Raw genomic sequence first — 13479 nt, forward strand, 5'->3', positions numbered from 1 at the left:
AGCGCCGATGATTTGCTTGAAGATTGCCGTTGGTGATACTGCGTAGTGCCTCTTGGTTCACCATGTGGACATAAGGATGGTCAGGTGACGATTCCTAAGGGGCACATGGACGGGAAGCTGAGTAGTACCCGTTTGGGTTGAGTCGACTTTGCATGGCAGAAATGACCTGCTAAGGGTGGACTTGGGGTTCAACAATAGCCACGACGGCGGAGACTGTGATGTCACTGGATCGAGATGCCTTGAACAATACTCTTCCCAGCCTTCGAGAAGCTGTAACTGGAATCGAACAAATCTTCGAGTGCGATCGTCATCAAGTGGCGACTATGGTCTTGGTATCAGTCATTCGATCTTACAATTTCAAGTTTCTTCCGTCTCAAGACGCCGAGGTAGATGTGAACCGCCCACGGCGGTGTTGGAAAATACGCGAAGTTGAACAATCGACGGTTGCTCAGACGCATCCTGCCTGATTTGTGTGATTGATCGTTGCACCAACGACGGGAGATTCGCCAAATTACCTGACCTGGTAAGTGTCGAACCTGCCAATCTGATCTACCTCGACACCCGGGACTGGTCAAACAGAGGTCAGTGTACTCGACCACCAAAAGGTCAGGTCCGTGGGCCAGATAAGGCGGTAAATGGTCTCGTATCTTGAGAGCGAACACGACGTGCATTTGGAAAACGTCGTACATCGTGTTCGACCCAGGAAGTCCACCAACTCAGGCGCCGCATACGTTTGCGGTTGTTAAAAGCGATGCGGCTCAGCATAACGGCATGGTAAGAGTACGCGATGAGCCTCACTCACAGCCACGGAGACGTCGACGACAGATGGCCCGGTTAGGACTTCCTACCGGAGTATCCGAGGCTGCGACACCCCGTGGTGGTAAATGCTACCGTCCTGCCCTGCGATCCCACCGAAAAGCCTCACCAGACGATACATTGGAGCCTTTCGGATTAGGTAGAGAGCAGCAGTTCAAGATTACAGCCGCCTTACGGATAAGGCGAACAAGTGACGGAAATGGGCAGCTGATCACCAGTTCCCACCAGAGATCCTCCATCCTCAAACACCATCCCGGCCAGGCGGTGTGGTGTGCGCCGTTGCTGGGTGTGCGCCGTTGCTGGGCTAAAAATACGCACCATGATGTGCGGATATGGGACACGCGAGCTTGCCGTCTTTCCCGTCGTGGACCAGAGTTGAGGGTGCCTGCCCTCTTCGATAACTGAAAGATCGTGGCCCTTATTAGCAGCATTGAGAATAAAGCCGTGTTTATGATATCACGACAACCGCCCAATCACCACCGCAGCCGCGCGATCATCCATCGGTGTTTCTATCTCCTTTGGTCCATCTGTGACAGTGGCATCTTGTTTTTCAGCCCGGCGGCGGACTTCGGACGAGCGTCGACGTGACGTGGCCCCCACCACAACAGGCGATTGTAGGGTAGATGCATAGATGGACACGGGGGGAAACAGCCAGACCGCTCGCTGGGCAGAACGATCGTGGTGGAGGAGAAGGAAGAGCCATGCAAGTTCGGTCTCCCGGGTCGCCCACTCCCCGGACCAAGGCAGGCCATGGTTGCCTGTATGACCTCGGTGGGCCGTCCGTTGCCGCTCTTAATCCCCGCGGAGGAGGTTTGCGAGTGTTTTGATAGCATCGACTGCCGAGGGCTCGCCTGCTCAACGGTCATGCCTTAAGGCTGCAGAACCGGTGGGTAATCTTGGGGGAAGGAGAGTACCGAGGAAACCGAGGGAGAGAGTGCAAGGAGGCGCGTTGCACGGTTCGCTGTCGTAGGGCAGAGCAGATGGAAGGGAAATGCAGGCCAGGCCTGAACATGGCATGGAAAGCGGCTCTATGGATTCGCTGGCATTATTGGCAATTGTCTCCAGTCGCATGTTTTTCGTTACCCTTTCTGCCCCCTTCGCCGGGTGCCGAGATGGAGATCTCACCAACATGAGGCTCCCCTGATTGTCTTGCTTGGCGGCAGGTCGGTCTCAGAAAGGACAGCGGGCAGTCAGCCAGGGTGCCAGGGATGCAGGAAGAGGGTTCGATCGGCGGGGGGTCGGAGGAATTACGACGCGGGGATCATGCAGTTTCCGAGAAGAGGTTGGGGCGGTTTGACAGGTGACGCCGCGACGGGGATGTTCCGATGTCAGGTCAGGCTGGGCTGAATAGGTAGGAGGCTCAAAAGAGAAGACGTAAGGTGGCAGCAATAATGGGCCATCGGCGATAGTCTTGTTAGGCGTTTTCGACTAGTAGGGCTTTAAGTGCAATTTGTCTCACGTCAATTAGCCCACCATCTTCTGTATAGTTACTAACATTTTTTTGTGTGGATGGTACTATGTACTATGTAATGTGTAATATGTTTGTGAGTTTTACGTCAAGGCCCGTCTCTTCCTCTGACTCTGACCGAGTGACAGAATGATCGCACGGTCTTTGGAGCCGTGCCTTGTCTCTTCCCGCCTGGGCACGATGGATAGACACTTGGGCTACAGCCCAGCCAGGAGGATTTTGGGCTTGATACCCGATCGTACCTTATTTGACTGGTTCGGGTTTGATAGACTGCTCGCCCAGAGAGTTGCCGAGGTGTCCCCCCGTGCCCCCAGACGAAGAAGACCCTCTTCAGAGTTGGGAAGCAAGCAGTTGCCAGAGAGGGATGATACCTGGCCACCAGAACCCCGGAAGGGCAGTCAAAAGGTGGGACGAAAGGAGGAATCTTGGGTTTCATTGGCCTGAAGAACATCGACTCAAACATTCCATGTCTGAAACCGTGCTGGCAGCACCCTTGCGGGGAAACACTACCGAGCAACCACCGCGCTTGAGCCTCCAACTGGCGTGCAGGGATCAATGCCATTGTGAGACGGAGCCGACCCCTGTAGATCCCTGCTTTTTCCCTTGGGTGCCCCTCTGTGTCCCTCCCTCCTTGTCCCGACACTGCGTCACGTCAGCCAGAGGTTGTAAGGTTTCTCGGATGATGGACGCACGCAGTTACCGCTGTAGGGAACTGTGCCAGAATTGTGTGTGCGTTTTTGTGAAGGGACTTGTTAACAAGGGGGAGCGGGTAAAAAGATACACACATGAAAAAAAGAGGGGACACACGCAAAACCCAAGACATGGAGGGAGGGGACCGTGGGATTGTTTAAAGGGCGGATGGCGCGCGGCGGCCGGGTCGGATGTAAGGCCCTTCCTCTCGACTCTTTATTTCTGGGACGGGAAGCGCAACTTTTTATTTTGGGACTGACATTGTATGAGATTTATTGATTGTTTAATTTGTGTTGTTTGAATACGTTTTTACGTTGACAGCTCTGTGGCTTGGCGACGATTGTTGAGCCGCTGGATCGACTTACATCGCACACGACCATTCCATATTACCTTCTCACGCCCTACTACACATACACATTCAGCAACACTATTACCACCGGCCGGTCTGCCCTCCTCCGCCCGCGCGACACAGACCTGTCGACCAACTCTGATCCATCTGAACTGGCCACGAAGCCATACAGAGAGAGGGAAGCGTCTTTCTAATCGGCTCTCGACATTTGCTCGAAGGGACTGGGTTCGGCAACAACGACTACTACTACATGAGATAATCCTACGACGAAACGGCAGACAACATACCCAAGGGGCAACCTACTACAGTACCACATATACCAGTTCTACGACAGAGTAATCACTACACATCATGGCCGGCCTTCTTCCCAAACTCGGAGGCGCCCTCGGCGTCTCGACAGACGTGCCCGTACTGGGGCCTATCTTAGGAGACGGAGGATCAGGACAGACGGGCGCTCCCAATTCATCAGTGAGCCAGGCGACGAAGGCGCAGACATCGACACCAGAATCATCGGCGCCGCCAGCCACAAGACCACCACCACCTCCACCACCACCTGCTTCAGCACCGCCAGCAACGACATCATCAGCACCACCAAAGAGCACGCCGTCGCCTCCATCAAGGACACCGACGCCCTCATCATCCACATCACAAACGCCCACAGTGCGCCCTCCCACCACCTTCATCATCTCAACAACAACCATCCCGTCCTCGTCCACAACGCCGTCGCTCTCAGTTGTACCACCGCTCCCATCACCAACATCCATTCCCCCCTCACTCGCGCCTTCAGAGCCGCCCGTGGTACCCATCTCCACCCCCGAGGTCCTCACGCCCTCGCCGGTGCCCTCCTTCATCCCCCCTCCACCAGCAGAGACCACACCTCTGTTAACTCCCACGCCGACACCGACGCCGGCGCCCAGCACGATCGCGGCGCCGAGCCAGGCGCAGCAGTCCGGCGGCAACGGCGGCGCGAAGCTGATGCCCGCGCTGCCCATCGCGCTCGGCTCCGTGGGCGGCGTGCTCATCTTCGGGCTCATCATCGGCATGCTGTACCGCAAGAGCAAGTGGCCGTTCCACAAGCGGAGAAACTTTGCCGAGATTGACGACCTGGAGATTGAGCGGCAGCAGGAGATCGAGAGGCAGCAGAAGATGAAGTGGGATCCGAGAGTGACGAGGACGTTTAAGCAGCAGCAGGCTGCGGCGGCCGGTGTGAACTTTTAAGAGGTTCACGGGACGCTGGTGGTATTCAAGAAATTAAATAAAAAATATGAAATATCACACCTATCAATGGCGCTTTGGGAATACAAGTGACGTTGCAAGATCCTCATATGATGTATCGTACTATGATCTTCATCCCGTTGATGATATTCACGCCAACACGTCGCGGCCCTTCGCCTACCACAACAGGGCGTAGGCATCTTGGGCCTCACAGATAGACGTTGTCTAGCTCTTGTGTGCTCCCAATGAATGGCAGCCTAATTGAGTTGAGAAGAATGTTGGCCGCGGCTCCTGCTGCCACTGCACCGGTGCCTCGAGAGCACGGGCTGGTGGCTCCGCCTGTGCCCGAACTGCGATGGAGCAACTCGGTTGTGCGACTCCCGACTAACGTATTCGTAAGGATTACATTACATGTATTCAAATAACTCTATTCTAGATGCCGGGACACATTGCAGTAATGAATTGCGGCTCACTTCGGCAAAGATTCCCTCCCACCCCATTCATACTAGACACCGGCAAAATCGAAGCTTGTCGCTGCGACGCGCGGCATGTGAGTCGACACAGGAAACCACCATCACAAGAGTTCGGAGGCCTCGCACTGAGGCTGAAGTGTGCGCGTCCGCGTCTCATTGGCCCGGCGCTCCCGCCGCCGCCAATCGAGGGGATAGTTCGTAACGGGCTTGCTTCACACCCTCTTCAATAAGAGATGAGAATTTGAAAAGGCTGTCGCGTCTGGCGGGAACGGCGAACATGTCCGTTCTGAGGATGGGAACCGCGAACTGTAATTCTTTTGCCTCGCTCCAGAACTTCGGACCGTTCGACTTCAACAGAGTTAGCGAGGAGGGCCATGAAACTGGGACAGCGGCATCTTGATCCACGGACAGGGAGATGCCTTGAGGGGGGGATATAAGGTTTGGTAAGGGCACACACAGCGATCCGCAACCAGGTTTCCAGGTCGAGAAGAATCGGCTTGCTAGTCATGGAACGCGGCAAGCGCGAGTTTCACGCCGTCGAGAAAGTCGAGAGCGGCCTTTTGCTTTACCACCTATCACATCTCTTCGCCCGCTGCGACCCGACAACTGAGATGAACGTGTGTCGTCTGAAGGTTTACGCAGAGTAAGGCGGAAGTCAAAAGAGTCAGTCGCTGCACACATCGCCACCTGACTCATCGGAAGGAATCGTAAGCTCAGTCACTTTGATGCGTTTAGTAGGTAACGTATTGATGAGAAAGAAGACAGTAATCAAGCGGCGGGCTAACTATCTTCTAGTGCTCGAGAAACTCCTTGACCTCGTAATTCCTCCTTGCATAGCCGAACCAGAGGCCCAAAATGATGATCCCTAGAGCAACCAGAACGGGGGAGGCGTAGTTCATTTCGTCTGCTAGGGCGGGGAGGTAATACGGGAAACAGTAAAAGATGAGTGCGACTACAGACCACGCGAGCATGACGATGTTCGCCAGGAGGCCGAGCTTGGGATACCAGAACGGACCATGCTTGAATATGGAGCGGCCTTGCATCAGGGCAAGAACCACGGGGATGCTGTAACTGATGTACTGAAGCAGAAGGCCAGTGGAGATGAGCGAGTTAAAGGCGAGGTCTGAAGCGAGATATAGACAGCCGAAGATGGCCGTGCCAGAGGCAGAGAATATCAGGGACCAGAGAGGCGTGTGCAGTGGAGACGGCGTAATCTTGCTGAGGTAACGATGCAGCGGGAAGCCGGCCTCGCGGCTGATCGTCCAGGCAAGGCGGGACTGCCATGTCTGGATGGACCACATGGCGCCAATGGTGGTGATCATGACGGGAACCCAGAGTCCGATCGCAGCGGCCTGGCTGCCCGTGATACGATAGAACAGGGCAAGCGCCGAGTTGTCATCGGCTCCATCGAGGTAGGGCACGTTGATGAGAACCGACATGACTACCAGAAGCCCCGAGACCAGGCCGACGACGATTGTCCACATCAGCGCCTTGGGGATGTCGGTGCTGGGGCGGGGCATCTCCTCAGCCAGATGGGTGGTCACGTCGAGGCAGGAAAAGCTCCAGTTCGCGCCGTTCATGCCGATGATGAATGCGATGCCATTCTGCCACCCCGAGACGTTGATCTGAGTGACGAAGAAGTCCTTGGCGGAGGCATGCTCCTTCGACATTGCGAACAGGGTGATGAATATCACGACGATGGTGGTGCAGCTGAAGAGCAGCATGACCTTAGAGATTTTAGGGAGCGCTTGTTCGAAGCTTGCGCCAAAGAGCGTGACGATGTTGAGGAGCTGGAAGCCGAGGAAGCCCATCCACCTCTTATACTCAAAGGTCGGGTCGAGGAGGCTGATGATGCCGCAGATGCCGACGGGGACGGAGAGGCAGGCCGAAGAGCCTGTGGCTACTGCAGCGAGCCAGCTGATGACTGCCGTGATGTACGATAGGAATCTCTTGTATTTGGGCGGTGCGAGGCGATGGACCCAGATATACTGGCCGCCGGGGTGAGGCATGGCGGAGGCGAGCTCGGCGAGCGTTGTTGCTGTTGCTAAGCCGACGAGAGCCATGACTAGGAAGCCCCAGAAGAATAATGGAGAGCCTCCCATGGGAAGGGTGCTGCCGAGAACCAGCAACAGCCCGATGGCAGTGTTCGTGGTGCCGTAGCCAATACCGAGGGCGGAGAGGGTTGTGAATGGCTTCATTGTCTGCACGGTGACAGCGCCGTTCGTGATGGAGCCGCGCTCGACTGCATCATGGTCGGCCTTTTCGGGCATGACGGAGACTTTGTTGTGTGTTCCCGTTGAGGAAGTGCGTGCAAGTGAGGTTTGATTATCCATCATTGCAAAATCACACTCCGTGATGAGAGATGCTGCTAGGGAGAAGTAGTCGTGATCAACTCGTGATCATTAGAGGTAGTTAGTTGTGGGAATGTCTTGGAAGCCGAGGTGGGGTTCCGGGAGTTATATGCATGCAGTTAGATACTATCTACCGCAGAGTCGAGAGTCACATAGCTACAGCCACGGGCCTCATCTCTCGGAGCGGGGTTATCTGCCAATCAACCAAGGGATTCGCAACGTTGACAACATTATCTCGAGGTTAAGATAACGACGTCGTGGGGGAGGCATCTGGAATGCGGACTGTAGAACACGAAGCCGAGGATGACATATCGGCCGCTATCAGTTCGCATTCTCGCACATACCTTCCGCATGGGGAAAGGGGGAGCGGCGCCGCTACCGGCGCGGGCCCCACAGTCCGGATGGCCATCGGGCGGTCCCCCGCACCGTTGGGAGGTTGGGCTCAAGAGTTAGCATTTCTGAACCTCCCACGGCATCTTATATCCGGTTGTATTAATGAGCTCCTATCGACGACTTCTTGACCAGGTGTTCTGTAGGCATACGAGTCAAAGTCACAATGGGTGGAAACAGCACCAATGATAGCGCTGATCGCCTGCAAGACGAGCTTGCTCCCTATCTAAGTATGCAAATCCATCTTTGCTGAAAGCAAAGCTAACCTCTGATTACAGACCCTGTTATGTCAAGGTTTCTCTTGAACGTATCCAAGGCCATCTCGCAAGACCCAGGCCTGCCTAAGCCCAACCCGACGGTTTCAGCATGGCAGGTTCCCGAGCACCCAATTGGGTCAACCCAGTCGCCCACCCTTCCCAAGCATACAGATTTTGCTGTGATCGGCTCTGGTATCACAGGATGCAGCGTCACCAAGACACTCCTTGAGCACCAGGCTGCCGGCAACTCTCACGTCACCGTCCTGGAAGCGAGGACTCTTGTCAGCGGCGCAACCGGTCGTAATGGAGGACACTTGGTCACAGCCTCTGGACATACTTTCGGCCCGCTGGCCAAGCAGCATGGTGTTGAGGCAGCAAAGCAAATCACACGGTTCAGCATTCTCAACATCGAACGGCTGATGGAGATGGTGAAGGAGATGGAGCCAGGTCTGCAGGAAGCTTGTCAGATTCGTGATGTGCTTAAGGTCATGGCCGTCGGAGACGAAGAGACCTGGAAGGCGGCTAGGCAGTCGGTTCTAGACTTCCAGCAGGCTGTCCCCGAACATCAAAGTTATCACCGTATTATTCAAAAAGACGATGTTCCTGAAGTAGGTTTCAGGGTTGAAGCATACATCAATAATCACAGTTCAGCTGACATTATGCAGAGATGGAACATCAAGGATGCTTCAGGGGCGGTTGAACACGATGCTGGCGCCATTTGGCCCTACAGACTTCTTACCGGTGTTTATGATCGCCTGCTCAAAACGTACTCTGGGCGTCTTGCGATTGAGGCAAACACGCCGGTTTTGGGTGTCGAGTATTCTCCCACAAACGACTCGGAGCATCCTTATCTAATCAACACCTCACGAGGAACAATGCGAGCTAGGAAAGTAATCCACTGCACCAATGCGTATGCTTCACATCTTCTACCAAAGCTGGCAGGTCGTGTATACCCATTTCGTGGGACGATGTCTGTTCAAAAGCCTGGCCCTGCTCTAAAGAACTTAGGAGCCTCCAGATCCTGGAGCTTATCGCACAAAGCTTCCTTGGATGCGGAAAGCGGCTTCTACGACACCGGGCTGTACTATCTTCAACAGAACGCCTTGACCGGGAGGATCTGGATTGGAAATGAGACAGCATACATGAAGGATATTTTGACTTCTGATGATACTTATGTTCCTGCCGAAGCAAAGAAAGCGCTGTCGACAGTCCTTCCCAAATTCTTCCTCGACGGCTGGGGCTTGGAAACGACATCAGAGATAGAGGCCATCTGGTCTGGCATCCAGGGCCACACAGCAGATGGGCTGCCAATCGTCGGCCAGATCCCTCAAGCTGTTCTAGAGAAGTCGGGTGATGATGGGCAGTGGATGGCCTGCGGGTTTAACGGGTACGGCATGGACAAGTGCTGGCTGACGGGCGAGGCTTTGGTAAAGATGATGTTCGGGGAGGATGTCAGCGATTGGTTCCCACAGGCCTACATCGTAACCGAGGAGCGGCTGCACAAGGGTCTAACGAGCGACAAGACGTTGCTCAAGTTTGCCCAGATTGCGAAACCAAGTGGCGTAAAAAGTGAGAAGTTGTAGACCTTTTATTGCTATCATAGATACTTCATCCCATCATTGTTCCCAAGTTCTTTTCATGCGCCACGTCCAGCCAGTAAACATCCGTACTTCCACTGTCCAACGCCGACCAGATCTGATCAATCAACTCAGATATCACTCGACTTTTTCTCAAAGGTAGGATGTGCGTGTAAGCAGCTAGCCGCGACAGCACAAACTTCCGTGCGCGGGCGACCTCGATGGAAGCTGGGTCAATTGCCAACATGTTCAAGTCTCCTGCAGCCACAGATGCAGATTGCAAGTGCTGTGGATTTCTTCTCAACTCGCTTGAGCAAGCGACCATGATGAACGGCTGCGCGCTGCGCGTCCGGGACTCGAACGGTATCTCTCTCAGAATACCCAAGATGTGCATCGCAAGCTTGGTTAGCCATGTCTGCCTCTCTTGGGCGCTCGGCATCTTGTCCAACGGCAATGGCCGAAGTAAATATTCCTTGTCCCATGGGGCATATCGTTCGTTGAGTAAGTCAGGGAATACGCGATATAGTTGCAGAAGTCCCGTGCATCTATAGGCCTCGTCTATGAGTTGCAGGTGCTTCAACGGTGTTTTTGGGTCTCCTGGGTCCTTGACTTGGGATAGGTCTGGTGAGCGATGAGCCAAAAGCACTCGCTCAAGCTTTCGAGCTTCTCTGAGTGCGGTTCGGAAGACGTCAATGTCATTCTCGGTAAGAAACTTGACTTTGGAGATGTGCTTTCGGTATTGGAAGACGAGAACGCCAATGTCGGCGAGTATCTTGACTGTGTCTCGGGAGATGCCAGAATATGGATGCGGTTCGTCCGATTTGGTAGACTCCGCCGGCCCAAACGAAAAGTTTCGATCATAACTGCCAAGGTGATGGCTATCCGTGAGATAGGCCAGCAGCATTGCCCAGTAATCCATAGTGTCGCTAAAGAATGAAATAGTGGAATCTCTGCCCGTGTCAAGCAAGATGTCTCTCAGGATATCGCAGCTCGTATTAAACATATCCGTGGCCAGGTTCTGCGGAGTGAGCCAGCTTGACGTATGGCCAAGTAACTGAGAGGCGAGTAGCATGGCTTGCTTGTGTGATGGCAAAGAGTCTTGGCAGAGCATCTCGAGCGCTTGTGCGTGCTCGCGGCGAGCTACTGGCAAAAGGTGCGGAAAGTCTTCTGACAGACAGGCTGCCGACATGCTTTGGATGGTGTGGTAGAGCGCTCCGGAAGACTGCCACGAGGTCTCGATGATATTGCGCATGACGTTAGATTTGCTGTCCCATGCGCAGTAAAGTGTGATGACTTCGCGAAAGAAGTATTCCGAGAGTGACGTCGGGATATTGAAAGGCTGCTTGGGGATCTGAGGGGACAACTCTCGATTTGGCTGGATAAGCGCTGTAGATACGGGCATGCTGAGGATCTCCCTGTTGCAGTCTTCAAAGAGGCGTTGCTGAGCTTGGAATCCACTTAGTCGTGTCTCAGAGGGAACTCTGGCCTCCGTGAACAAGCTCTCTTTTGGTGTCTCTTGATGGGAAGATGGCAATGACAAATGATCGTTTTCAGAGTCCACAGGCGATCCAAGGAAAGTTGATTCTATCGATAAGTCGAGCCCAGACGCCGGCCGCTGGAATCCTAGCATAGCATCGGTGATAGTGCTCAAATTTGACAGGTCCGCGGGAACAGGATGATCCCAATGTGGAGTGAACTCAAACCATGAATTCAACTGGCGGCTACCTTCAGCGCTTGAATAAGTATTGTCGAGAGCGTCGTTATCAGGAGGGACCTTTGGTGAAGAAGATGAACCTCGCTTTTTTGGCGAGCCTGCTGCTTCGCTCTGCTTGGCGGCACTTCCTTCTGTCCGAACCTGAGGCCTTCGCGACCACCGCACATTGAGCGCATATCCGGGGCATTGAAAGCCTCTCTCTTCACACCTAGCGCATCCCGGCTTGCTTTCGTCACATTTTGTCTGGCAAACGTTAGTCATGATCATCGCGAAAGTTGTTCAGTGGGTCTCGCCTTCTTCGCCTTGCACCTGAGGCACCCGTTCCTAGATTTCGAGTGCCTTACTCTGGATGAGGATTGCATGGCGCCGTGTCGCCGCGATAGTACCCTGTATATGTCAACTACCGCTCGATGACAAGTTCGCAATGGCAAGAGCCGTAAAGATTCAGCAATGTTGTGCATAAGGTGCACGGAGAGAATAGAAGGTCCGGCACCGGCATTACCTACTAAGGTGATAAGACAGAGCTAGATAAGATAAGCAAGCTGTCACACATCGCCCACTGGCAGCGGCAGATATCGCTCTTTTTAACTTGATGCGGTCGCATTCCCCGCATGCTAGCGTGATCCGGGGTTGCGGGGTTTGACCGACGATAAGGCAGGCACCAAACCCATGCGACAGACGTTACCGTCCATACCAACCAAAATCTAGGAACTACTTACCTCAGCACGCTGAAAAGTTGTTCTAGTGTATGTTGTGTTGTCTATTGGGAAGGCCAATCAAATGCATCAACGGATGGGCGGAAAAGCTGTACACAAAGCATGGGCCCAGGCTAAGTTATTGACGACACATCGCAGAGAGGCAAAAGGGGGGCGGGTGGCGAGAAAAGGAGGAAAAGAAAGAAGAAGACCGCTTCGTAAGATAGTTTCATGGCTAGTAGAGTGATAACAAGACCAAACTGTTAACAGTTCCATTGAATGCCACCAGAAACCCACTAGGATAGCGATTATGACCTTTTTCATACCACAGCTTAGGCTTTCCTGAGAAAGCTCTCTTTGAAATTAACGGTAGGGTTCCTCTAATCGAAGACATTGAGTTTCTCTCTATAAGGTGCTATAAGTCCCAAGTGGAGAGGGCTACACTCTATTAGTACTCTATTGAAAGTGGACTTGGAGGGAAGTTTGTGAACGAAAATAGTCAGGATAGGGGAGAAAGCGCATTAAGATGCACGAAATTCAGAAGAAACTTCGTATTAAGATGTAGTAGTAACGTTGAATTACTGCTAACGAGAGCTGAGTACAGACGGGAAGCAGGATAACAACCCTTCACCCAGCACGTAGGCACATGCCACCTTTGATGAGCATCTTGAGCAGCTACTCGTAATGGTCTATTCTGGAATGGGATATAGAGGTGATGTGGAAGGAGACAGGGAGAAAAGCAATAAGACTGGGTCTAAACTATGCGATATGATGTGGTTTGCAGTCTGTCTACTCAACTGGATCTAAGAAGGAAATATGAAAAGAAATCAAGATGCAGTTATTTTAGTCAGGCGATTCTCCCTGAGAGGCAAGTGATTATCTGGCCTCAAGTTCAGATCATAGATGACTGCCTCTTCCTCCTCTGGTCGTCACTCACCCGTGTGTATGTCATGGTCCATGTCAAAAAAGAAAAGTAGACTCACACGCCAGTATTAGAGTGTCCACAAGTGCGTATGTGCTCATCTGATTACAATGCTTATGGGTCCAGAGCGCTGTAGGATGTAAGAACCCCCATGCAACTATCTCGCCCCAACCCCCTGCAGAGCGTGACTGACCCTTCCTTCATATGACAGGCCTCACTAAGCCGCACGGCCTGACAATAGAATGTAATAATATAACCCTTCGGACAGATATCGTAGCCCATCCAAGTTATCTCTCTTTCATCACATACCAGACATCGGCCATCGCCTCAAAGCTGCAGCGACGAGTCTGACCGAGGTGCTACGCCTCGAGCTGACCCCCTTCGGCATCCGTGTGCGCAACATCGTCCCTGACCGTGTCAGGTCGACTTTCTTCAACAACTCCAACGACGCCGTGCTACTACCCGAGTCGTCATTCAATCTCGCCACGGACGCCACCTAGGATCCGATGAATGGTCTCAATGCCCCGAATAACCAAGAGGATCCCCACAACTGGGCCGCCAA

General features: G+C 53.4%; 4 protein-coding genes across 4 annotated transcripts; 2 read left to right on the plus strand and 2 right to left on the minus strand.

Annotated features, from left to right (window-relative positions):
• Window positions 1–3674: 3674 nt before the first annotated feature.
• GCG54_00003349 (uncharacterized protein) lies at window positions 3675–4541 on the plus strand (the record flags this gene model as incomplete). Its single annotated transcript, XM_045403422.1, has 3 exons — window positions 3675–3731; window positions 3797–4055; window positions 4111–4541. The coding sequence occupies 3 exons, from the start codon at window positions 3675–3677 to the stop codon at window positions 4539–4541; spliced, it is 747 nt and encodes a 248-aa protein (XP_045261703.1).
• Window positions 4542–5802: 1261 nt separating this feature from the next.
• On the minus strand, window positions 5803–7281 carry GCG54_00003350 (Transmembrane transporter swnT; the record flags this gene model as incomplete). The annotated part of the gene is made up of 1 exon (XM_045403423.1): window positions 5803–7281. The coding sequence occupies one exon, from the start codon at window positions 7279–7281 to the stop codon at window positions 5803–5805; it is 1479 nt and encodes a 492-aa protein (XP_045261704.1).
• Window positions 7282–7918: 637 nt separating this feature from the next.
• Window positions 7919–9592, plus strand: GCG54_00003351 (uncharacterized protein; the record flags this gene model as incomplete). Its single annotated transcript, XM_045403424.1, has 3 exons — window positions 7919–7982; window positions 8031–8617; window positions 8675–9592. 3 exons carry the CDS (start codon window positions 7919–7921, stop codon window positions 9590–9592), a joined length of 1569 nt encoding a protein of 522 aa, XP_045261705.1.
• Window positions 9593–9617: 25 nt separating this feature from the next.
• Window positions 9618–10988, minus strand: GCG54_00003352 (uncharacterized protein; the record flags this gene model as incomplete). The annotated part of the gene is made up of 1 exon (XM_045403425.1): window positions 9618–10988. One exon carries the CDS (start codon window positions 10986–10988, stop codon window positions 9618–9620), a length of 1371 nt encoding a protein of 456 aa, XP_045261706.1.
• Between the last annotated feature and the right edge of the window lie 2491 nt (window positions 10989–13479).

This window comes from Colletotrichum gloeosporioides, assembly GCF_011800055.1.
Source record: "Colletotrichum gloeosporioides strain Lc1 chromosome Unknown consensus_63, whole genome shotgun sequence".
NCBI classification, from domain to species: Eukaryota; Fungi; Ascomycota; class Sordariomycetes; order Glomerellales; family Glomerellaceae; genus Colletotrichum; species Colletotrichum gloeosporioides.